The sequence below is a fragment of the Sarcophilus harrisii genome, chromosome 5, assembly GCF_902635505.1.
Source record: "Sarcophilus harrisii chromosome 5, mSarHar1.11, whole genome shotgun sequence".
Lineage (NCBI taxonomy): Eukaryota > Metazoa > Chordata > Mammalia > Dasyuromorphia > Dasyuridae > Sarcophilus > Sarcophilus harrisii.
In genome coordinates, this window is record NC_045430.1 from 97,160,792 (window position 1) to 97,187,387 (window position 26,596).

Sequence of the window (26,596 nt, forward strand, 5' to 3'; positions counted from 1 at the left end):
TTATTGTTTCCCTTCTAATTTTGTTTGCATTAGTTTTTTTTTGTACAAAGACTTTTTAATTTGATGTAATCAAAATTTTCTATTTTGTGATCATTATTGATCATAATAATGATCTCAAGTTCTTCTTTGGTCACAAATTCCTTCCTCCTCCAGAAGTCTGAGAGATAAACTATCCTTTGTTCCTCTAATTTATTTATGATCTCGTTCTTTATGCCTAAATCATGGACCCATTTTTATCTTATCTTGGTACATGGTGTTAAGTGTGGGTCCATGATACTACTGATTATTTTAAGGAAAAGTCCATTTATTCTCATACTCTCAAGTGTTTTTTTAATAGGAATGGATATTTTATTTTATCAAATGCTTTTCCTGCATCTATTGGGATGATCGTATGGTTTTTGTTAATTTGTTATTGATGTGATCAATTATGCTAATAGTTTTCCTAATATTGAACCAGCCCTGCATTCCTGGTATAATTCTACTTGGTCATGGTGTATTATCCTGGGTATGATTTTCTGTAATCTTTTTGCTAATATTTTATTTAAGATTTTAGCATCAATATTCATAAGGGCGATTGGTCTATAGTTTTCTTTCTCTGTTTTCAACCTACCTGGTTTAGGTGTAGAAGTCCTTCATTCCCTATTTTTTCAAATAGCTTATATAACATCAGAGTTAATTGTTCTTTAAACATTTGGTAGAATTTACATGTAAAACTATCTGGTCCTGGTGATTTTTTCTTAGGGAGTTGATTAATAACTTGTTCCATTTCTTTTTCTAAAATGGGATTATTTAACCAATTCATTTCCTCCTCTATTAATCTGGGAAGCCTATATTTTTGAAGGTAGTCATTCATTTCACTTAGGTTATCAAATTTATTGACATAAAGTTGGGCAAAGCAACTCCTAATTATTGCTCTAATTTCCTCTTCATTGGTGGAAATTTTTCCCTTTTCATTTTTAAAATTAAGAATCTGATTTCCCTCTTTCCTTTTTCTAATCAGATTTACCAAAGATTTATCTATTTTATTGGTTTTTTCATAAAACCAACTCTTAGTTTTATTTATTAATTCTTTTTTTTTTTTTACTTTCAATTTTGTCAATTTCTCCTTTTAATTTTAGAATTTCAAGTTTAATATTTGATTGGGGGATTTTAATTTGGTCTTTTTCTAGCTTTTTAAGTTGCAAGCCCAATTCATTGATCTTCTCTTTCTCTGTTTTATTCAATTTAAACCTCTAAAGATACCAAATTTCCCCTTATTACGGCTTTGGCTGTATCATACAAATTTTGGTATGTGTCTCATTGTTGTCATTCTCCTGGGTGAAATTATTAATTGTGTCTATGATTTGCTGTTTCACCCAATCATTCTTTAAAATGAGATTATTTAGTTTCCAATTGTTTTTTGGTCTATTTACCCCTAGCTTTTTGTTGAATGTAGTTTTTATTGCATCATAATCTGAAAAGAATGCATTTATTATTTCTGCCTTTCTGCATTTGATTTTGAAGTCTTTATGTCCTAATATATGGTCAATTTTTGTATACGTTCCACGAACTGCTAAGAAGAAAGTATACTCTTTTCTGTCTCCATTCAGTTTTCTCCAAAAATCTATCATACCTAACTTTTCTAATATTCCATTTACCTCTTTACCTTCTTTCTTATTTGTTTTGTGGTTTGATTTATCTAGTTCTGAGGTAACAAGATTGAGATCTCCCACTATTATGATTTTGTTGTCTATTTCTTCTTGCAACTCTCTTAACTTCTCCTTTAGGAAGTTAGATGCTATACCACTTGGTGCATATATGTTTAGTACTGGTATTGTTTCATTGTCTATGCTATTCTTTAACAAGATAAAATTTCCTTACTTATCTCTTTTAATTAGATCAAATTTTGCTTTTGCTTGATCTGAGATAAGGATGGCTACCCCTGCTTTTTTGACTTCACCTGAAGCATAATAGATTGTTTCAGTATTTTAACCTTTACTCTGTATGTATCATCCTGTTTTAAATATGTTTCCTGTAAACAACATTTTGTAGGGTTCTGGCTTTTGATCCAGTCTGTTATCCACCTCCGCTTTATGGGAGAGTTCATCCCATTCACATTTATCGTTAAAATGACTAATTCTGTATATCCTGTCATCTTATTATCCCCAGATTATTCTTTTCTTTTTCTTATCCCCCTTACCCCCCTCCTCAGTATTAAACTTATGAGCACCACTTGCCCTCACACAGCTCTCTCTCTTTAGAATCCTTCCCACCCTCTTTGAATCCCTTACCCTTTCTTGTACCTTTCTCTTTATTACTCTTTTCATTTTCCTTTTTCCTCTCCCACTTTTTAATACAGAGAAGTTTCTCTGTAAACCAAATATGTCAGTTATTTTCTCTTTCAGCCAAATCTGATGAAAGTAAGATTCACACAGTGTTCCTCCTCCTTCCTAAATTCCCTCCTTTGCCTCTTCGTGAGATGTAGTTTTCTTCTTTTTATCTCTCCCTTTCTCTTTTTTCTGATGCTATCCCCTTTCTATTTCTACTTCCCTTTTTAAATATTATACCAGTAAAATAAAATTATACATGCATTCTTTATGTATATCCCTAACAGAAATACAATTCTCAAGCGTTTTTTTTTACCTGTTTCTCCTTCTCTTGAGTCCTATATTTGGAAGTCAAATTTTTTGTTTAGCTTTGTTTTTTTCATTAGAAACTAGTGGAATCACCTGATTCATTACATGTCCATCTTCTTGTCTGAAAGAACATGCTCAGCTCAGCTGGGTAGTTTATTCTTGACTGCATTCCAAGTTCTTTTGCCCTTCAGGATATCAGATTCCAGGCCCTTGGATGCTTTAATGTGGAAGCAGCTAGATCCTGAGTTATCCTTTTTTTGGCTCCTTGGTATTTAAATTGTTTTTTCTGGCTGCTTGTAATATATTTTCCTTAGTCTGGTAGTTCTGAAATTTAGCTACAGTATTCCTTGTAGTTTTTATTTTAGGGTCTTTTTCAGAAAGTGTTCAATGAATTCTTTCAATGTCTATTTTACTTTCTGATTCTCTTATCTCTGGACAGTTCTTTTTGAGGATTTCCTGTAAAATATTGTCTAAGCGCTTTTTTTTCATCATAATTTTCAGGAAGTCCAATAATCCTCAGATTATCTCTCCTAGATCTATTTTCCAGATCGTTTGTTTTTCCAAGTAGATATTTAACTTTTTTTTTTCTATTTTTTCTTTTTTTTTTTTTTTCTTGACTGATTCTTGGTATCTCAACAAATCATTCATTTCTGTTTGTTCAGTTCTGATTTTTAATGAGTTATTTTCTTCATTAGATTTTTTATTTCTTTTTGTATATGTCCAATTGAGTTTTTTAGTGAGTTGTTTTGCTCTATGGAATTTTTTTTACCATTTCATTAATTTTTTTTACTGAGTTATTTTCTTTTTCCAATTCACAAATTCTACTTTCCTGGGAGTTCTTTACCTTTTCCATTTCACATTTTAGGAAGTTGTTTTCTTTTTCCACTTTTATCAATTTTTTCTTTAAGTAAATTATATGCCTTTTCTGTACTTTCTTGCAGAGCTTCTCTTTCCTTTCCCCATTTTTCTCCTAGCTCTCTTTTAAGATCTTTTATAATTCCTTCTAGAAAAGCTTTGTGCAATGGGGATCAGGTTACATCCCCCTTGGGAGTTTTGTCGGGAGACTGTCTGGTATTAGTCTCCTCGGGGTTGAAAACCTACTCTCTCTCTGTATAGAAGCAATCAATGCTTAGAGTTCATTTGGCTTTTTTACTCATTTAAAAAAAAGCCCTCAGGGTCTGCCTTCTGAGCAAGAAGGTTACAGAACCCTACTGTTCGGATCTGTGGGTGCCCTGGGGCTACTGGCTGAGCAGGGAAAGTGTCACTGCCCTGGCTAGAATCTTGCTGTGTGCAATCAGTGAGAGCCCTGCACCAGAAGTGTTTCTGCCCTGGGAAGCAAGCAGCATGGAAGTTCTTTTACCCCAGCAGAGTCCTCTTGTTATGCAGATTTGTGGTTGCCCCTGGCAGAGCCCGCCTTATTGTGCAGATTAGAGGCTACCCTGAGAAGTGTGACTGCTCTGGGCAAAAGTCCTGTGCTGCAGAATGTGACTGCATATCTGTGCTGTGGGCTGTGCGGATTCACTTCCGGGTACTGTGTGGGTATAGCCAGATCTTTTTAGATTCTGGCTTTTTTTGGAGTACACTCTACCTTTGGCTTTAACTTCTCTGCTGATCTACTGCTTTGCAACTAAAGCAGATCAGCCAACCTGTGGTAGAGTCCTCTCTGCAAATTTTTCATCTACAGAGACCACCCCTGCCCCATCTGTTCAGTATGTTAGCCTCTGGTTTTACCTCCCTGCTTGTGCTGACCCTCTCCCACTGATCAGGATAAACCTTTTCTGGCGATCTTCTAGATTATCTTTGGCTGGTAACTTCCAACATTCGTGGATTTTACTAGTCAAGCACTATTTTTGAGGCTGAATTTGGTAATTAGTAGTGAGAGTATGAGAGGAGCTTAGAATGTTGCATGTGTTTTCTCCACCATCTTGGCTCCACCTCCTGTATTTTATTTTCAATATATGAAATAAAGCAATCTTTTCCATATAATAGTAGATTTAAAAAGATGATTGCACATGTAACTGAAAATCTGTTATGTACAAGTTGCTATTCCTTTTAAATACATAATAAGTGATAGGAACATTTTTACTTCTTTCCTTTTTTTCCCTCCCCTTGCCCTAAAGATGGCTACCTTTATACCCAAATTTGTGTGTGTATGTGTGTGTTTGTGTGTGTATGTGTGTGGTGTCTTTTGGTACGTAAAGTCATTCTATACATGCTTCATTTTTTACTACACTTTTTTTTTTTTGGTTAAATGTAATTGTCTCAAAGATTGGTGGAGTCTTTCAAGCTATAAACTTAGAGGAAACAAATATTCATGATAACTGGAATCTAGAGTAACAATCTCTTGGGGACTCAGCCTGTAAGTTCAGAAATGTTTTCAGGTTCTACTACCAAATAATAGTTTCTATTTTTTTTTTTTTTTTTTTTTTTTACTGTTTAATTATTTGATTTTTTCTGAGAACTCTATAAAAGGTATTATTGGTTCTCTTTTGGTATGTGTAGGATGTTGTTATTGATGATCTTGCTTTCCCAAAATTTGTTAATTAATTCTGGTTAAGTTGCTTAAGAAACTTGATATAAAATTCTTCTATTTTTTTTTTGTTTGTTTTCAGGCATTTGATAAAAAATTATATCTTTTAACTGGAGAGAAAGTTAGATACTGCTATAGGTTCAAAAGACCCCATTTGAAATTTTATGGTTTATTGAGTTCACATTTTGCTAGCTAATCTTCCTTTAATTTTTTTTGACTTTTAAGTTCCAAAAGTAAAAACATTCATTTAGTGAACTCAATGATTTATTAAAGACTATAGTGTCACATGTATTGTTTATACATTATTTTTGTTCAGTAATTTTCAGTTTGTTCAACCCTTTGTGATCCCTTTTGGCGTTTTCTTGTCAAAGACACTAGAGTGATTTACCTTTTTGTCTCCAACTCATTTCATAGATGAGAAAACTGAGGAAGAGAGGATTAAGGGATTAGCCTAGCGTCACACAACTAGTCAGTATCTGAAGTTGGATTTGAAATCCAGAAAAGGAGCCTTTCTAATGCCAGAATTCTAGGCCACAGAGACATTTAACTGAGCTGTCATACACATTGACTATTTAATGGACAATTTAATTCAGTAGTGGCAATCTGAAAAGAAACAAAATATACAAGACAAAAAAAAAAAGAAGTCAAAATTTAAAATCTTTTCTTTCAGGAACAACATAAGCACCAACTGGAAGATATGAAGAAAGCTGGCCATGAGACTTTGAGCATTATTACAGAGGAATATAAGGTAAAGGTTATAAGCTTGCTGACTTATATGCCTTATAAATGCTTGTTGACTTGATATGAAAATAATTTTACTACTGTATTTGTTGTGAAGGTTTTCTGGAGGTAGCCTTAGTCTCAGTTGAAATAAATTATTACTCCAAAATGCATCCAGCTGGTAAAAATGCAAACGTTTATTTCTCCTTTCAAATTAGCCCGGTTAGTTGAGGCCTATCTCTCTGCCTGGCTCCAAGAGATCTTGCAGCTTTGTCCTTGGCTTCTGCCTCTGCTTTCTTCAGCCTCCAGCCAGCACCAAGTTGGAAGATGCAATGAATTTCTCTTGCCTCGAAGATAGGGCTTGTAGGCTTTTCTTCCAGAGTGTTCTGTCTCCGAGCCCCATCAATGTTCCAGAGAATATTCTCTTGAGTCGCTCACTGGAACTGTATTTATGCTACTTCTTTGAGAGTGGGATTGTGGGATATCTCCCAGCATGCTCTCTGAAATCTCCCAAATATGTGAACTCCATTGAGTTCTTAGATACTTATGAGCTCTCTAAAGGTGTAAACACAAGCATTGTTTCCATCAGTTGTACTTAGTACCTACTTCAAGTTCTGGCCCAAAAACTCTTTCTAAGATTAAATCAACTCCAATGGCTTAACATTTTGTAAAGATTCCAACAATTTGTGTATAATTTTCCCTTTGTATAATAATAGTCATATTATTTTGGTTCTACTTTAATCTGAATATAGTAATACTATATATGTATGCATACATACATACATGCATATGTGTGTGTTCAGTTATTTCTGTTATGTCCAGTTCTTTATACTTCCATTTGGAGTTTTCTTGGCAAAGATATTGTTGTGGTTTCATTTCCTTTTTCAGCTCATTTTATATATGAAGAAATTGAGGCAAACAAGGTTAAATAGTTTTCCTAGGGTCACCTAGCTAATAAATTTCAGAATATGCTTTTGAACTCATTTTCCTGACTCCAGGCATGGCAGTCTACCCACTATGCTGGCTGAGTTCCCTCTTTCCCTAAATACTTTATATTTATTTGTATTTATTTATTGTAAATTTTTATGTACTGATATGTGGATTTGTCTCTATACTTTGATTTTTTTTCTCATAGAACTTAGTATAATGCCTATCTACAATAGTCAAATAAAGTGATTGTTAATGTATTGATTTGTTATGGGCCAGAACTCTGAACAAAGTGATAACTCAGTGGAATTGATAGAAACAATGCTTAAGTTAACACCTTTGAGAGTTCACACATTAGCTCACACATTAGTTCACATGTTTGGGAGATTTTAGGGTTCAGTGTGAGATATCTAAATTCACATCTCCCATAATCTCACTTTCAGAGGAGGAGTTAATTTTTGAGTTTATACTTCTAAAAGAGCATAAAAAGAGCTGCAGTCAGTCAAGTCAGTCAGTCAGTTCAGGAGTTGATCTAGGGGATGAAGCTCAAGACTTTGAAGGACACAATAAAGGACTGGATTTTAACTCCTGGCTGCGTTTCAAGTGATTATTACTTTGAACTGAAATGAAGGCTGCCTCCAGAAAACCTCCCCAAGAAACCTGCTCCCAGAGAGAACGATCATATATTACATAAAAGAAGAGAACATCACATTGATTGATGTCTAACTTAGGGCATTTATAAGTAATTCATCTGCAAATATATGTATATGTATATGTATGTATCTGTATATATATATATATATATATATATACACATATATATATTTGCAGATGCATTATTATATATGTATTTTTATGTGTGTGCACATATGTTTATGTGTTTATAGTTTATGTGTGTGCACATATGTTTATGTGTTCGGTAAGTGTTTCATGTGGCCTCTCAGGGAAGCAAATGTTCTTTAAGATTATATTAAGACTAAGAGATAATTTTAGAATTATTCTATTGCCTGAATGCCATGAGCAAAAAAAAAAAAAAAAGAGAGAGAGAGAGAGAGAGAGAGAGAGAGCCTGGATAGCATCTTTCAAGAAGTTATCAAGGAAAATTGTCTTAATAACCTAGAACTAGAAGATAAAATAGTCATTGAAAGAATATGCCAATCACCTCCTGTAAGAGATCCCAAAATGAAAATTCCAAGAAATATGATAGAATTCCAGAACTCTCAGGTCAGGGAGAAAATATTGGAAGGAGTCAGAAACAATTCATGTGTCAAGGAATCACAGTTAGAATTACACAAGATTTAGCAGCTTCTACATTAAAAAATCTTGAGGGCTTGGAATATGATATTCTGAAAAGCAAAAGAGCTTGGATCAAGCCAAGAATCAACTACCCAACATAAGTGAGCATACTTTTTCAGAGGAACAAATGGACATTCAGTGAAATAGGGGACTTTCAGACTTTCATGATAAAAAGATCAGTGTTGAAGCATAAAAAAAGATAAACAAGAAAGAAAAAACAAACATTTTACTCAAAAAGATTTGCTTTGATTGATATTTCTTACATCTCTACATGGAGAGGTTAGGAATGTATATGGACAAAGAATGCAGGTATAACTTGACTTTGATAGGATAATTTTAGAAAAATTAAGTGATAAGAAGCTTATACAGGGAGACAAGGAAAGAGGGAGGCAGAATGGGGTGAATTATATTGCATGAAGAGCACTCAAAGAATTGTTACACTAGAAGGAAAGAAGAGAAACATTGTTTGAACCTTATTCTTGTCAGATTCCTGAAACAGGAATAACATGCACACTCAGTTAGGTGTTGAAATGTATCTTACAGAATAGGAAAGTAGGAGGAGATGGGAGATAAAACATTGTAAGATTGGGGGGATAAAAGCAATTGATAGAAAGGAGAGTGTATTGAGGGAAGTAGTGGTCAGAAGCAAAATTCTGGTGAGGAAAGACAGGGTGAAAAGAGAGAAAAGTGTAAACAGAGGAAAAATGGGATTGAGGGAAATACAGAATAACATAATGAATATGAATAGGATTCACTCTCCTACAAAATAGAAACAGATTAAAGAGTGTATCAAAAACCAGACTCTAGAACATGTCTTTTACCAGTAACACATTTGAAGTAGAGAGACACCGAGAGAAAAGATAAAAGAGATAAAAAAATCATCCTTCAACTGAAGTTAAAAAAAAAAAAAGCAAGGGTAGCAATCATCTCAGACAAAGCAAAAGTAGATATAATTGAAACAGAAAAGAAAGAAAACTACATCTTACTGAAAATTACCATAGATAACAAAGTAACATAAATACTAAATAAATATATACTAAACATATATATATATATATATATATATATATATAAAACATAACAAATATATATATTATATATATTATATATATATATATATAATACTAAACATATATGCCATAGGATCTACATTTTTAATGGAAAAGTTAAATGAATTACAGGAGAAAATAGGAAATACTAAGGGGAGAGGACCTCAACTTTCTCATCACTGAACTAGATAAATCTAACTAAAAAATAAACAGGAAAGAAATTAAGATGGTGAATAGAATTTTAGACAAGTTAGATACAATAGATTCTAGAAAAAACTGAATGGGGATAGAAAGAAATATATTATTTTCTAAACATTGATACAATGCACTCACATTAAAAACTGACCATGTATTAAGGCATAAAAACCTTACAATCAAATTGTAGAAAGGAAGAAATATTCAATGCATCCCTGTTCAGATCATGAAAAAGTAAAAATTAAATTTAGTAAAGGTCCATAGAAAAAATAGATTAAAAATTAATTGGAAACTAATCTAATTTTAAAAAGTAGGTGAATATCAAATTATAGAAACAACTGATAATTTCATTAAAGAGAATGACAATAATTAATTGTTCATTAAAGAGAATGACAATAATTAATTAACATAACAAAACAAAACAAAACAAAGGAATAATCTCCCCATATAGAAAAAAAAAAAAGAAAACAAAATAGAAATGCCATATCATGCTGAAACACGTGCATTCATAAAAGAATAAAAAGTCAGCTTCACTCTTTGGAATTCTATTTCAGGAATCTATTCAACAAAGTATACTGACCTCTTTGAAAGAGCATACAGTTTTGTGTTTCTGCTAGTTTCTTTACATATTTTGTGATTTTAGAATTTAAAAAATGATAGCATGTCTGGTTGATTTGGGACTTTTACATGGGATATTATGAACAAATGTAATTAATCCAAATTATATAAAGGGGGAAAAAAGTTCCATCCTAAGAAGCAGTGTTATAGCATCTGAGGACAATGGCCTATCCTTTATTATAGCTTTTTTATTTACAAGTTATGCATGGGTAATTTTACAGCATTGACAATTGCCAAACCTTTTGTTCCAATTTTTCCCCTCCTTCCCCCCACTCCCTCCCCTAGATGGTAGGATGACCAGTACGTGTTAAATATAAGAATGGCCTATCCTTATGACAACTTTACAGAATATTGAAGCAGCTGGATATGAGGCATAAAGACCCTATTACTGCACTTAATTTTAGAAATGATTTAATTTTAATTTGTTGCCAGTGGCACAATAAGCAATTTTCACTGGGAAAACTTTTTGGTATTTGAGGTAGCAACTCATTTATGTTACTAGAATCCCTTAACAACAAGGCCAGAAGGAACTCTTTCGTCTCTTCTGAAGATTGTTTTTGGCTTCCTCAGACTCAAAAGCACTTTATGTCATGGCTAGACTATAGTGACTTTCCATGTTTAGGCATATACTCATAATTGACATTTTTTGAATTATAAAATATCCTTGTACTATAATTCAAAAACATAGAAAAATCTGAGAATCCATGAAATCTCAAGGTACTGAGATTTTTTTGGGGGGGGGGGGGGCTGAGGCAATTGGAGTTAAGTGACTTACTCAAGGTCACACAGCTAGGAAGTGTTAAGTGTCTGAGGCCAGATTTGAATTCAGGTCCTCCTGACTTAAGGGCTGGTGCTCTATCCACTGTGCCATTTAGCTGCCACAAGGTACTGAGATTTTTAACCAGCCTCCACATGACCTTTCTTGATTCTAATTAAGAAAAAACAAAGAACAAATCTCTGAATTTTAAATTCAATATCCTTGAGATTTTATATGACTATTGCTCTTCTGGTTATCTGAAGAGCACTGGGACCAAATCCATAAGCACTATTCCCCCAAATATTTGAGAGTTTAGCTGTTAAGAAACATGAACTTTCTTCTCAAGGATTGAACTCACAGTGTCTGCAGGCCTTCTAATTTCTGCCTGCTTAGACAGAAGTAGACTGAATTTGATCTTTTCTGGAATTAATAAAAACACAAAAGACAGAGCATATTTTTCTTTGAAATAATGACTTGTCTTCTATGACATCATCCATTTTTCTTTAAAAATACACTCCTTTGGCAAGAACAAGCTTTTATAATGGAAAGGAAGATGAGGAGAGAAGGAGAGTGGGTGAACCTTACTCTCATCAGAATTATCTAAAAGAGGAAATAACATACACACTCAATACAGGTACACGAAAATAGGAGGGGAATGGAATATGGGAAGGAGGTAGGGTGATAGAAGAAAGGGTATATTGCAGGAAGAAATGGTCAGTCACAAAATAGAATAAATTGGGGATATGCAGTTCTATCAGTAGTAAGTGTGAAAAGTATTTTGAGCAAGTTTCTCTGTTAAGATCTCTTTTGTCAAAATAAAGGAAACTGAGTCAAATTTATCAAAAAATAAGAGCCATTCTCTCCATTTGATAAATGATCAAAAATATGAACTATATTCAAAGGCTAAAAAATCATGCCTGTCCTTTGATCTAACAATACCACTACTTGGCATGAATCTCAAAAGATATTAAAAAAAAGAGAGAGAGAGGAGGATTCTGGGAAGATGGCGGAGTAGTTTAGTAAATTTCAAGCTTTCTAGATTTCCTCCACAAATAGAACAGATTTGCACCTCAGGGCAAACATAGATTGGTGAAAAATCAAGATCTGGGGCAAAACAGGGGTCCTCCTAAGTACACTCTAAGAAGATTTGAACAAAGTCCCTGGACTGGGGAATAACCTGTGTGAAGTGCAAGCACCTTTTGAGTTAGCTCCTCAGAAATGGCAAATGGGGAGCCCTGGAGCTTGGGTTTGGCTGGAGCCTCTGTAAGAACCACAGAAACTTTCACCTCTCTGACTGCTTGAGGAGTCAGAAGACTTGAGTAAACCTTGTTTGATTAGAAATACCAGGTCCAACTCTGCTATGGCAATGTGGCCCTGGGTGAGAAAGAACCAGCATGCATGCCTGGTGAGTGCAGAAGCTGTGGGGTGGGGCGGGACACTGCTGGCTGCAGGAATTTGCTGGAGGGTAGGGCTTTGGTTTGGGATTCTTGGTCAGAGGGGAAAGCTGAAATGAAGTGAGAGTCACCATCTCTCTCCATCCCATGATTAGAGCTGCTTTCACTAATACCTTTTTTTTTTTTTTAAATGAACTAGCAAATAAGAAAGAACCCAATCATAGAAATTTACTATGGCACAGGGAAGACTAGGCTTCATCTTCAGAGGAAGGGACTGAAGTTAAAAAAAAAAAAAAGCTTCAACTCTATAGAGTAATGTACAATGGCTATCTGCCTGGAGAGAATTTATAGAAGAACTCAAAAAAAAAAAAGAATCTAAAAATCAAATGAAAGAAATTGAGGAAAAATTAAAAAAAATTAAAACCATCCAATAAAAAATAAAACCATCAAAAAGTTTTGATGAAAAAAAGTTCATCAACTAGAAAAGAAGATAGAGTCTCAAAGATGAAAATAATTGTTTGAAAATTAGAATTCAGAAAGAGGAAGCCAGTGAAGCTATGAGAGACCAAGAAATAACAACAGATTATAAAGAATGAAAAAATAGGACAAATTGTGAAACATAAGAAAAACAACAGATTAAGAATAGAAAATATGAGAATAATGGAACTGCCTGAAAATTGTGAACAAAAAAACCTTGTCAGAACAATGCAAGAAATAATACAAGAAAATTGGCCTGGAGTGATAGAATATGAGGGGAAAGTAGAAATAGAAAAAAAAATCTGCCCAACACCACTTCAATGAGATACCTATGTGTTATTTACATAGGAATATTATTGCCAAATTTCAAATTCAAATAGAAAATTCTGCAAGAAACAAACAAAAAATCAATATGCTGGAGTTACTATTAGAATTGTACAGGACTGGGGCAGCTAGATAGAGCTGCAGTGGACAGAGCACCAGCCATGTAGTCAGGAAGATCTGAGTTCAGATCTGGCCTCAGACACTTAACACTTCCTAGGTACATGACCTTGGGCAAGTCACTTAACCCCGACTGCCTCAGCAAAAAAAAAAAAAAAAAAAAAAAAAAAAAAAAAAAAAAAAAAAGAGAGAGAGAAAGAGAGAGAGAGAGAGAGAGAGAAAGAAAGAAAGAAAAGGATCGTGCAGGACTTAGCAGCAGCCACAATAAAAGATCACAGGTCTTAGAATCATATCTACTGATATGATCAAAAGAAGTAGGCCTGTGGCTAAAAATATCATACCCAGCAAAATTATCTATTATAATGAGGAATGAGGGGAAAAAATGGACATTCAACAAATTTGCAGATTTTCAGGACTTTTTAATCAACCAAACCCAAACTTAACAGAAAATTTAATAATAAGAGCCAATATCAATGATCAATTTCAAGAACTCAATATAGACAAGTTGTTTAAACGTGGACAAATTATTTACAGTTTTTTTTTTATATGGGAAGTGTATATTATGTGTTTAAGATTCACATTAACAATAGTGTAGCTCAAAAGAAAGATTGGCAGAATTCAGGTAAAATAATAATTATGTTATAGAAATGAGGTGCAGAAGAATTGTAGTGTTCTCCTTGGTTCAGATTTCTTGGGGTCTTTGGGAGCAGCCTTCATTTCAATTCAGTAATCACCACACATGTAATCACGGGTTAAAGTCCAAATCCTTTATTGTCTCTTTGCCTGTGCACTAGGCCAGCTTTCTTGAGGTCCTCCTGAATGTGTCTTGATTTCTATGAGGAAGGCAGGAGGACCACCGCCACGGTCTCTGTCTTCCCTAGTTCTCTTTCTGAGTTAGTCTGAGCTTATAGGCTTTCTTCTCATAGGTATGAATCTTGTAGAACTATAGTAAGTATTAAGTACCATTGTCTTTATCAATTCCACTGACTTAACACCTTGTAAGAATCCTTGTTTCAGAGTTTCATCACATACATACATACATATGTATGTATGTATGTATGTATGTATATGATGACCGCATTAGTACCCTGAATACTCTAGAATCAGCTGGAGTCAGGATAAGCAAAAATCATTGATCTTTATTCTTGGTCGAAATGAGAGGAATAGACACAGGAATCTCCTCTTCATTCCACCAGGAGTCACACTTGCTTGTCTTACTCCACCCTCTAATCCCTCCTCCAAATCTCTCTATACATCAGCAGATCAAGTCAGCACAGAATGGGTGGGCTATTTTCCAATATGCTAATAGAGTATTGTCCAATAAGTAATTAGCCTTAAGTGCTCTACTGTCCAAGTGCATCTTCTCAGTTTTAGCCCATTACATACACACACACACACACACACACACACACACACACACATCATAAAAAATATAGCACCCTCCAATATTGTAAAGAAATAATGGGAGAGAGATGGTTACATGGGGAAGCAAAGGGTGAGGGAAGAAGCCAAGGGAGGAATCCTTGAACAGATCCAGAAATTTGTTCTCTAAGGTAGTCCAGTGAAAGTAGTCTCCTTCCCCAGCCATTTTCTTCATCTTTTTTCCATATATAGTTTTATTGCCTTTTGGACAGAATTCCAAGTTGCTCTTTATAATATTAACTGATTTAGAATCAGTTTATAACTCCACCCACAATGTATTAGTTCCTCAATTTTCATACATCTCCTCCAGCATTTATCATTTTCCTCTTCTATAAGGTCTGAACTCTGAAAGGGTATACTTGAATCTAAGACAGCAAAATACTTGTAGTTAAGTATCTACTCTGTGTTCTCTAAGCACATACTTGATGTAATATAATGATGTGGTCAATCTAGTTGGCATATACTTAGGGTAATATGGTGATGTGATGTTCTACAATTGCACATGCCCAGTGTGGTGTGGTAATATAGTTGTGTTGGGGTACTTAAGGGAATCCCACAGACATAAGAGTTCTCTTGGCTGCAGTGATTTCAGCCACAGATTCCAGAGTCCAGACTACATCTTTGACCAGTCACGTGGCTGCTCTCCTGCCTCCTTCACTTCACTCCCCGACTAAATCCAAGGCCTCAGGGTGATCCCGAGACCTACCAGAGAGCCAACCGGGACATTCACTCTTCTGTTAATCAATCTGATAGATGTGAGATGATACCTCTGAGTGTGCATTTCTCTAATAGGTACTTATAGTATAAACAGTTTTTTATATGACTATAGATGGTATCGATTGTGATGACCACATATTTTAAAATCAGCTGGAGTCAGGAATTCAGATTAAGGGAAAATCTTCAATCTTTATTCTCAGTAGAGGTGAAGAAGGATCGGAGGTGAAGGGGGATCAGAGGTGAAGGGAGATCGGAGGTGAAGGGAGGATCACGATCACAATATGTGCAGCTGAATCAAGAAGCCGGCCAGACCAGAAGCCAGCCAGCAGTCTCTCTCCGCTTCTCTCTGCCCCTCTGCCTCCACCCACAAAAATAGTCATTTCCTATACAACACATCAGGACTTGTACAAAGAGTGGGTGGGGCCATTCTTTCTCCAAGCATATATATTAATAGAGTATGGTCCAATATACTATTTAGCCTCACGTGCTTGGGGCCTCAGTGCATCAACTCGAGCTTCAGCCCATTACAATCAATTTCTTTTTTATCTGAAAATTTTCATTTGAAAATTCATATCCTTTGACCATTTATCAGTCAGGGAATAACTTGTATTCTTATAAGTTTGACTCAGTTCTTTATGTATTTGAGAAAAGAAGCCTTTATTAGAAATACTGACAGTAAAAAATTGTTTCACAGCTTTCTGCTTTCCATTTAATATTTTTTACATTGGTTTTATTTGTGCAAAACCTTTTAAATTTAATATAACCAGAATTATCTATGTTATATCTCACAAGATTCTCTATCTCTTATTTGTTCACAAATTCTTCCCTTCTTCATAAATCTGACAGGTAGATTAATCCTTGCTCCTTTAATTTGCTTATGGTTTTATTTTATATATTTAAGTTGTGTCCATTTTGGACTTATCTTGACATGTGGTGTAAAATTTTGATTTATACCTAGTTCCAGCTATATCATTTTCCAATCTTCCCAGTAGTATTTTTCAAAAAATGACTTCATGTCCAAGAAGCTGGGGCCTTCAAGTTTATCAAAACTACCTTACTCTAATCATTTATTACTATGTGTTATGTACCAAGTCTATTCAATGGATGTATTACTCTCTTAGTACTAGATAGTTATGATGATTAATGCTTTTACATTATAATTTAAGATCTGATATGACTAGTCCACCTTTTTTTTTTTTGCATTTTTTCCCATTGATTTTCTTTATATTATTGAATTTTTGTCTTTTCAGATGAGTTTTGTTATAGAGCTAGAAAAAGTAATAGCAAAATTCATCTGGAAGAAAAAATAACAACTTTAGCAAAGCTACAGGATATAAAATAAACCCACATAAAGCACTAGCTTTATGTCCAGCAGCAAGAGATTGAAAAAGAAATTCAGTTTAAACAAACAAACAAATAAACAACATAGACAATATAAAATACTTGGAGTCTTCTGCCAAGACAAATACATCAACTATATGAAAACAAACACAAAGCTTTTTTCACATGGTTTTTGTGGGTTTATTTTATATCCTGCAAATCTGTTAAGGTTGTTAATTATTTCAAATAGTTTTTACTTGATTTTCTGGGATTCACTAAGTATACCATCATAATATTTATAGCCTTGTTTCCTCATTACTTACTGTGATTCCTTTAATTTCTTTTTCTTCTCTTAATGCTATAGCTAGCATTTTTTTTTTTATACAATATTGACAATAGTGGCCATTGTAGTTTCATCCCCTCACCTTACTGGGGAGGCTTATTTCCATTAAGATACTGTTTGTTGATGGTTATAGGTAGATACTTCCTCTGATTTTAAGGAAAGTACTCTTCATTCCTGTCCTCTCTAATGCTTTTTAGGAAGAGTGGGTGCTGTGTCCTGTCAAAAAGCTTTTTCAGTATCTGTTGAAATAATCATATATTTTTATTGGTGTTATTATTGATATGGTCATTTATACTGATGGTTTTCCTAATACAGAACCAGCCCTGCATTCCTGGGAAATTATAAATTATAAATTTGACTCAGTTCTCTATATATTTGATAATTGAAGCATTTGATGAGGACATATACTGTTTTGCATATAATCTTTGTGATATATTGTTGTAATTTCCTTGATATTATTTTATTTTAAATTTTTGCATAAGTGTTCATTAGGGAAATTGTTCTATAGTTTTCTTTCACTGTTTTTGTTCGTTTGTTGTGAGAGAAATTTCATACTACTCTTTCTTTGCTCATTTTCCTAAAGAGTTTATATAGTATTGAAATTAGTTGTTCTTGAAATGTTTAATAGAATTCACACATATAACCCAGGGATTTTTTTCTTAGGGAGTGTTTCAATGTCTTTTTCTCCAAGATGGATTATTTAAGTATTCTATTTCATTTTCTCTTAATCTGAGCAATTTATATTTTCGAAGATTTTTTTTTGCTTAAATTGTCACATTTATTTGTATATTAAGTAACTAAAATATTTCCTAATGTTTCCTTTAATTTCTCTTCATTGGTGGAGAGTTGATGCTTTTCATTTTTGATACTGGTAATTTGATTTTCTTTTTTAAAAATCAAATTTATCAGTTGTTTATTATTCTTAATTTTTTTTCATAAAACCAGCTCCTAATTTTAAATATTAGGTCAAAAAATTTTAGTTGTGGTTCTCATTTTTTTAACTTTAATTGGGGATTTTTAATTTGTGCTTTTTCCTAACTTTTTTAGTTGCATACCTGTTCTATTGATCTGTTCTTTCTCTGTTTTATTGATACATTTAGAGATTCAGATTTTCCCTTAAATATTACTTTGGCCATACCCCAGAAATTTTGATCTATTGTCTTACTGTTGTCATTATCTTTAATAAAATTAATTTTTTGATTGTTTTTATAATTTGGTCCTTGACTCACTCATTCTTTAGGATTAGATTAAGTTTCCAGTTATTTTTCATTCTATCTTTCCACTATCTTTTATTGATTATAACTTTTATTTTATTATGATCAGAAAAGGATCTTTTTTCTTTTATTGTGAAGTTTTTAATGCCCAATATGTGGTGTTTTGTGTGTGTGTTCATTTATAGTTGAGGAAACTGAGGCAGATAGGGTTAGCACACCTAGTAAGTGTCTTGAGGCCAAATTTGAATTCAGAAAGATAGTCTTCCTGATTCTAGGCCCAGCACACTTGTCCACTGTGCCAACCTATACATCCTACACTTTAATTAATCTTTAACCAAAGTTTCATTTTTCTTATGTTTCCCCTACCCCCAGCAACTTTTAAAATGACTATTGCTGAGTTAGCAGGTCAACAATGTCAGAAAGAGTTAAGCTTGAAAAAGAAAGTTAATGCCTTGCAATATGAGAGACTGCTTTAGAAATACTGAAAATAATTGTCTTCCTTCCCCTCCCCCCCTCCCCCGTTTTAAAGTGAATCTTAATGTGTGTTGATTCCCATTGAGCAATTCTGTTGTCAAAACAAAGATTATTTAAGATTTGGCCCATTTTCCATGTCTGCTCAAATGTGCTAGAGATCTGTTTTCTATAAGACATATATGTCTTTTTCTTTCAGCTTAATTTTGTAATTGAGTAGTTTATTACCCAAACATGGTTTTAAAAATAGTTTATTTTCTATTGTACATGTATATGTTCAGCTCATATTTGAAATTAAAATACATACACATGTATGTGTGTACATGTACACATGCATACATATACATAAACACACATATATACAAATTTAAACAATGCAATATAACACTGGGAACAAAGTATAAATAATACACATGGGTAGAGGAATAATGAAGATTTTATCTGAACTGAGGAAGTAGGTGGGTGCAGCATGTTGCTTTTAATATGATAGATTGATACTTTAACCTTTACAGTACTAGATCTCATCTGTCTGATTTCCTTGATTTTATTATTTCTTTTATGAATAGTTTCTTGAGGTCCTTGGCTTGTGCTCTTTGATTTCTATGTCTTAAAATCAGGGGTGTGAATTTCCGGGGGGGTGGTGGAGTTTTTATGTTTAAAATTGCTCAGAGTTTCCATCTGCTTTTATTTGATTTGTGGTCTTGAAGATCATGCTTGGCCCATGGGATATTACAGCGTGCCGAGAGGATGTGGAGTTTTGTCAGCCAGTGAAATATGTCTGGATTTTTTCCTTTTTTTTTTTTTTTATTATTTTTTTTTAGCAGCTTTCATATGCTTCTCATCCTGTGTGGTCCCCACAAACCTGAATTTATATTTTACAGAACTGGTTACCCTCTTTATCTTCCTCTATGACTTAGTCTTTTCTAAAGAGAAGATGTGTGAAGAAGATATGTGAGCCAAAAAATTATAATCCTGGCTCCAAGAGCATTTATAGCCAAGAAAGTTAAAAGAGTGTTATGTGTAATGTGCTGCAAAACATTAAAATGCCTGTCTTTTAAGTGCCCTGAATCTAAGATTTCTGATATGCACAAATATTGAAGTGAATTTTCAGTGTGTCACAGTTTTCTCATACCAGCAGGGGACTTTTAAGTGTCTTCCCTATTCAAATTCCCTTTTTCCTCTTGTTTTCAGGCATTACTACAGACTACAATTAAGCAGCAAGAAGAATCTATTGAAAAACAGTATGTCTCTGCCATTGAAAAACAAGCTCGCAAGTGTGAAGAGTTGCTTAATGCTCAGGTAATAAAAATTCACAATCCCTTATACACACATTGTTATTTTCCTTTATCTCTCCTCTTCTTCCTTGTCACTTTCCCTACCCCAACACACACATACTTGATTCTGTGTCAATTTATAGGCATCTGTTTTTGAGACTTGTTCTTAGATTATTTTTCATGGTTTTCTTTTGGGAAAATAAATTCTAAGTTAAATTGGGTATTTTTCATGATATACTTTTTTTATTATAGCTTTTTATTTACAAGTTATATGCATGAGTAATTTTACAGCATTGACAATTGCTAAACCTTTTGTTCCAATTTTTCCCTTCCTTCCTCCCACTCCCTCCCTTAGATGGCAGGATGACCAGTACATGTTAAATATATTAAAGTATAAATTAAATACAAAATAAATTTGCATTTCATGATATACTTAAAGTAGTTATCAATCCTATATAATATGTATGAATTAAAATAATGTGTAATGATCATGATTGCTAACTTTTGGTATTTGCTTACTTGCATAAAGAAGACATGGAAAAAAAAGTTAAAGGCAACTAAGTAATTTTTACAATTTTTCCCCCTTTTACATAGGATTGTATTTAGAAACTAGAATTATTAAGTATAGAAACTTTTATTTTTTTGGCGTCTGATTCTCAGTTATTTGTTGTTTTTTTTTTACATAATTGCATAGTGTTCATCTTGACTTAATATTTTTTTTAAGTTTAAAGTATCAACTGACTACATTTATCACATAAGCTAAACAGCTTTTATAAATATGTAATAATCATTGTATATAATATAAGTCTCATGGCAGTTTGGAGTAAAGTGTGAAGAAAATTGTCAGGGTTCAATAGAATAATTTCTTTTTAGTGTGTAATCTTAAAGAACAAGCAAAAGACCGGGGTCAATGAACACTTCCTTGTTCAAAGAAATATGAAAGTGAAGTTTCTTACGGATTGGTTAAACATGCTCATATATGATATTGTCTTAACATTCCTGAGTAATCTGAAACACAACAAAATCTCCACCTTTGAAAGTGATGTTCACTTCTTGGAGGGTAAAATGACAAACTAACAGGGTTAAACTACAAATATTTATCAAGGTTGTATGAGGGGACAAAAAAGTAATAGGTCAGTTACAGCCCAGACAAGAATAACATAACACTGTAATTAATTGATCTATTAATGTAATTAGAGATTATGTCATCACTATAGTTTGTGATATATGTAAGTTGTTATAAAATTATTAGGTATGTTTGGAATGTACACTTTCGTAAGGGTTGATGACTCTTCATCCTGTTAATGAAAAATGTCTGGGAGCAACCATCTTCACAGTTTGTTTGGGACAAGTATGAAATGGCTTGTAAATGGCTTAGAATGAGAATAATGGAATTAATGGATTTTGAGTTGAAAGAAACCTAAGAATCATACCTAATAGACGCATCATTTCAATTAGACAATAGCAAATGAGACTCCATTAAAATATTTGGAATAAAAAATATTTAGCATATGTATCCTGAAAAAAAAAATCTAAGGGGAGAAATATCATTTCTTCCTTCTGATATTTCCATATTGCATATGGAAAAAAAAGTTGAGACGTTTTGCATACTCAGTGAGGATATAAATAGGACAAATAGGTATATTAGTTATTATTGGTAGTAGGAATAGTAGTAATAGTAGTACTAGTAGTTGTGATGGTAGTAGTAGTTTTCACTAAGAGGAATACTAACATTTAAAATTGTTTCCAATGCCCATCAGTTGGAGAATGATTAAATAAACTATGGTATATGAATATTATGAAATATTATTGTTCTATAAGAAATGATAAGCAGGAAGATTTGAGAGAGACCTGGAGAGACTTGCATAAACTGATGCTAAGTGAAATGAGCAGAACCAGGAGATCATTGTACATGGCAACAGCAATATCATACAATGATCAATTTTGTTGGACATGGCTCTCTTCAACAATGAGATGATTCAGGCCAGTTCCAATGGTCTTTTGATCAAAAGAGAGAGGACTATGGAAACTGAGTGTGGTTCACAACATAGCATTTTTACTCTTTCTGTTGTTTGCTTGCATTTTATTTTCTTCGTCATTTTCTTTTCTGGTTTGATTTGCTTTTTCTTGGAAAGCAAGATAATTGTTGTATAAATATGTATACATATATTGGATTTAACATATATTTCTACCATGTTTAACATATATTTTATTTTCAAAAGAAAACCATATGTTGGACTACTTGCCATCTAAGAGGTACAAGAAGTGGGGAAGGGGGAAACTGGAACCCGAGGCTTATGTTGCAGAATTATCTATGCATATGTTTTGAAAAATAAAAACCTTTAATAAAAAAATTATTTCCAATGGCTTGCCTCAGAAATTAGTGAATTGCCTTTCACTGGAGGTCTTCAATAGAAACTGGATAATCACTGGCTCTAAATGTTATAGAGGAAGTTCTATCTATTGTTATATACTTCTATTTACTAAAATTTGAAAAGAAAGATATAGAGAAGCTAATCATTTATGGTCAATTTGTTTCATTTAACTGTGTCAAATCCAGTTAAACCAACAATAATTTGTTGTGTGAGGCACTCTGCAAAGCATTGGGGATACAAAGAAAAGAAAAGCAAAAATAGTCCCTGCTCTCAAAGAATTCTTATTCTAATTGGGGAGACCGCATCCAAATAGCTATGTGCAAATGTTATAGTACTCAATCATTGTTCAGTCATGTATGACTTTTTGTGACCTCATTTGGGATTTTCTTGGAAAAGATACTGGTTTGGTTTGCCATTTCCTTCTCCGCCATTTTACAGATGAGGAAACTGAGACAAAGAAGGTCAAATGACTTGCTCAGGGTCACACACCCAGTAACTGTGTGAGGCCAGATTTGAATTCACAAAAAGGAATCTCATGAAACCTCTCTTCCAACTCAACCACTGTGCCACCTAATTTCAAAGGAAAGATAACTAGCCTGAAAGAGAATCAGGAAAGACTTTTTTTTTAATTATTAAAACTTTTTTTTATTTTCAGCATTATGTGGATAATTTTCAACATTCACCATTGCAAAATCTTTTGTTCCAATTTTTTTTGCCTCCATTCCCCTCACTATTTCCCTTAGAGACAAGTAATCCAATATAAATTAAACATATACAATTTTTTCTGTACATATTTCTCCAAATATCATGTGGCACAAGAAAAATCAGATCAAAAAGGAAAAAAAATGAGAAAGAAAACAAAATGTAAGCAAACAACAACAAAAAGAGTGAAAACACCATGTTATGAGCCACAGTCCTCTCTCTGAATGCCGATGATTCTCTTTATCACAAGATCATTGGAATTGGCCTGAATCATCTAATTGTTCAAAAGAGCCATGTCCATCAAAATTGATCCTAGTATAGTCTTGCTGTTGCTATAATGATCTCCTGGTTTTGCTCACTTCACTTAGCATCAGTTCATGCCTCTCTTAAATCATCTGTTGATCATTTCTTATAGAACACTTATATTTCATAACATTCATATACCATAACTTATTCAGCCATTCTTTAACTGAAGGGCCTCCACTCAGTTTCAAGTTCCTTGACACTACAAAAAGGGCTACCACAAACATTTTTGCACATGTAAGTCCCTTTTCTTCTTTTATTATCTCTTTGGGATACAAGCTCAATAGAGATACTGCTGGATGATGAAAGGGTATGCACAATTTAATAACCTTTAGAGTGTAGTTCCAAATTGTTCTCCATAATGGTTGAATCAGTTGACAACTCCACCAACAATGTCCCAATTTTCCCTTATCTTTTCCTGTCATCTAGACAATGTGAACAGTGTGTAGTGGTATCTCAGCATTATCTTAATTTGTATTTCTCTGATCACTAGTGATTTAGAGCATCTTTGCCTATGACTAGAAATAATTCCAATTTCTTCATCTGAAAATTGTTCATGTCCTTTGACCATTTATTATTTGGATAATGGCTTGATTTCTTATACATTTGAGTTAATTCTCAATATATTTTAGAAATGAGGCCTTTATCAGAACCCTTGAATGTGATTTTTTTTTCATTTTATTGCCGTCTTCTAATCTTATCTGCATTGGTTTTGTTTGTACAAAAACTTGTTAATATAATCAGAATTATCCATTTTGTATTCAATAATGTTATCCAGTTCTTGTTTGGCCACAAATTACTTTGTCACCTATCTGAGAGGTAAACTTTCCTTTGTTCTTCTAATTTGCTTATGACATCACTCTTTATGTTTAAATCATAAACTCATTTCAACCTTATCTTAGTATAGGGTGTTAGGTGTCATTCAATGCCTAGTTTCTGCCATATTAATTTCCAATTTTCCCAGCAGTTTTCATCAGATACCGAGTTCTTATCCTAAAAGCTAAGGTCTTTAGTTTTGTCAGACACTAAATTACCATAGTCACTTATTGGGAACACCAGTTCCAACTGTACTGTTGAGAAGCAGCCCTAGGTGAAAAGAAACAAATACCTGGTGAATGCAGAAGCAGTGGAGCAGGGATACTGCTGGCTGTGGGCATTTGCAGGAAGATAGACTTCTTGGTTTGGCATTCCCGGTCAGAGTAAAGAATTGAAGGGAAACTTGAGGCACCATCCCCCACACAATAATTAGAGGTGCTTACATTAAAATCTATTATATTTTTAAAAAGCCTACAAAGAACCCCATCATTAAAACATTATGGAAACAGGGAAGACAGGGGTTCATCTTCAGAGGACATTTTAGTTAAAAAAATAAAATAAGCTTCTACCTCAAAGAATAATGGTGAAGTGGCTCCCTACCGAGAGAATTTATAGAAGAAATCAAAAAATAATTTAAAACTGAAATGAAACAGAGGGAAAACTAAAAATAAAAAAATAAAAACCATCCAAGAAAAACAAGATTATGAGAAAAAACACTAGGAAATGATGAAAATAATTCTCTGAAAATTAGATTTGGTCAAGCCAATAAAGCTATGAGAGACCAAGGAATAACAAAACAGATTATAAAGAATGAATGAGAAAGTAGAACAGAATGTAGAACATCTTATAAGAAAAATGACAGATGTGGAGAAGCAATCAAGAAGAGAAAATATAAGAATAATTGAGTTGCCAGAAATTTGTGACCCAAAAGAGAACTTTGACCCAATAATGCAGGAAATTATCCCAGAAAATTGTCCTGAAGTAATAGAACATGAGGAGAAAATAGAAATAGGAAAAAATCCACTGATCACCACCTTAAAGAGATCCTTTGTGGAAAACACACAGGAGTATTATTGCCTAACTTTGAGACCCCTCAGATTAAAGAGAAAATTTTGCAAGAAACAAGAAATAAACAGTTCAAATATACTGGTGCTACAATTAGAATTGCACAAGACTTAGCAGCAGCTACAATAAAAGACCATGTATCCTGGAATCATATCTACCAAAAAAAAAAAAAAAAAAAAACCTAGGCCTGTGGCCAAAAATATCATATCTATCAAAATTATTTATAATTTTGAATGAGAAAAAATGGACTTTCAATGAACTTGTAAATTTTCAGGACTTCCTATCAACCAAACCCGAACTTGTGTGTGTGTGTGTGTGTGTGTGTGTGTGTGTGTGTGTGTATGTATACATAACTTTATCTTTTCTGAATTGTAGCTTGCTTGGGGTTATGAAGGTGGGGAGTGAAAGGGGAAAAAAAGAATAAAGTAAATGAGGTGTGCAGCAGCAAACCAAAGAATAATCTACAAGAAAGTAAAGAAAAAATGGACATTTATGAGTGTAACTTCTTCTACTAATCTATATGTTTTCTTAATTTGGTAATTTTTTGTTATATATTTTGAATCCTCTCTGATGTTCTGCTGGGTACATGCCAATATTCTTTTTCATTTGCTTTGTTTTGTTTTGTATTACTTTTTTTTCTTGCTGTTTTTTCAAATAAAATAAATTTTTAAAAAAATATAAAGCCTGAAGAGAAACATAGGGAAAAAGAGATTCAATAACATAAGAGATTCAGAAACATAAGGGGATTCAGTAGGGCTTACGACTCTACATGAAAAGATAGTTACAATTTTAAAGAACTATATCATTAATGTACAGGTATTCAACTGTCTCCTCTCAGAACTTCAGAAATCTAACAAAAACAAACAACATCAAACAAACAAAACTAAAGAGAGACTAAAGTAAATAGACTCTTAGAAAGACTAGACTTAAAAAGAAATGACTTCACTTTGGAGAAAACTGAGTGGAAACCGTAAATGGAACTTATGTAAAACTTTTTTCCGCCGTAAATGGAACTTATGTAAAAATTATCCATGTATTAGGCAGAAAAATTTCATAATCAAATGCAGAAAGGCAAAAGTTATTATTAAGTGCATGAAATAAAATTATATTCAGCAAATTGGAAAGTTATATTAAAAATTAATTGAAATTAAACCAATTCCAAATAATAAGTGATTCAAAGTACAAATCATAGAAACAACAATTTCATCAATGAAAATGACAATAATGTGTCAACATACAAAAATTTATGGAATGTAGCCAGAAGAGTACTAAGGGAAATTTTATTTCTTAAAATTCTTGGAGCACCAAAATAGAGAAGGAATAGATGAATGAATTGGGCAACAATTTAAAAAAAAATCCCCAATTGAGCACCAAATTGGAAATCCAATAATAATATGTGTGTGTGTGTGTGTGTGTGTGTGTGTACACAGAACCAGTGAGCCTTAGAATAGGCTGGTGTCTTACAAAGACAAGATCTGCAAATGCTTCTTTGTTTCTTTCTTTTCTCTCTCTCTCTTTCTTTCTGAAATTCTTAATATTCATGCTAAGTAGTAGT

General features: G+C 33.3%; 1 protein-coding gene across 1 annotated transcript in view; it reads left to right on the forward strand.

The window, feature by feature from the left end:
- Nucleotides 1-26,596, forward strand: part of CCDC91 (coiled-coil domain containing 91) — a 303,146-nt gene that overhangs the window by 140,551 nt on the left and 135,999 nt on the right. Inside the window, exons 6-7 of the mRNA XM_031938091.1 lie at nt 5,816-5,893; nt 19,698-19,805. Coding sequence (XP_031793951.1) covers nt 5,816-5,893; nt 19,698-19,805 — 186 coding nt within the window. The remainder of the gene's footprint in view (nt 1-5,815; nt 5,894-19,697; nt 19,806-26,596) is intronic.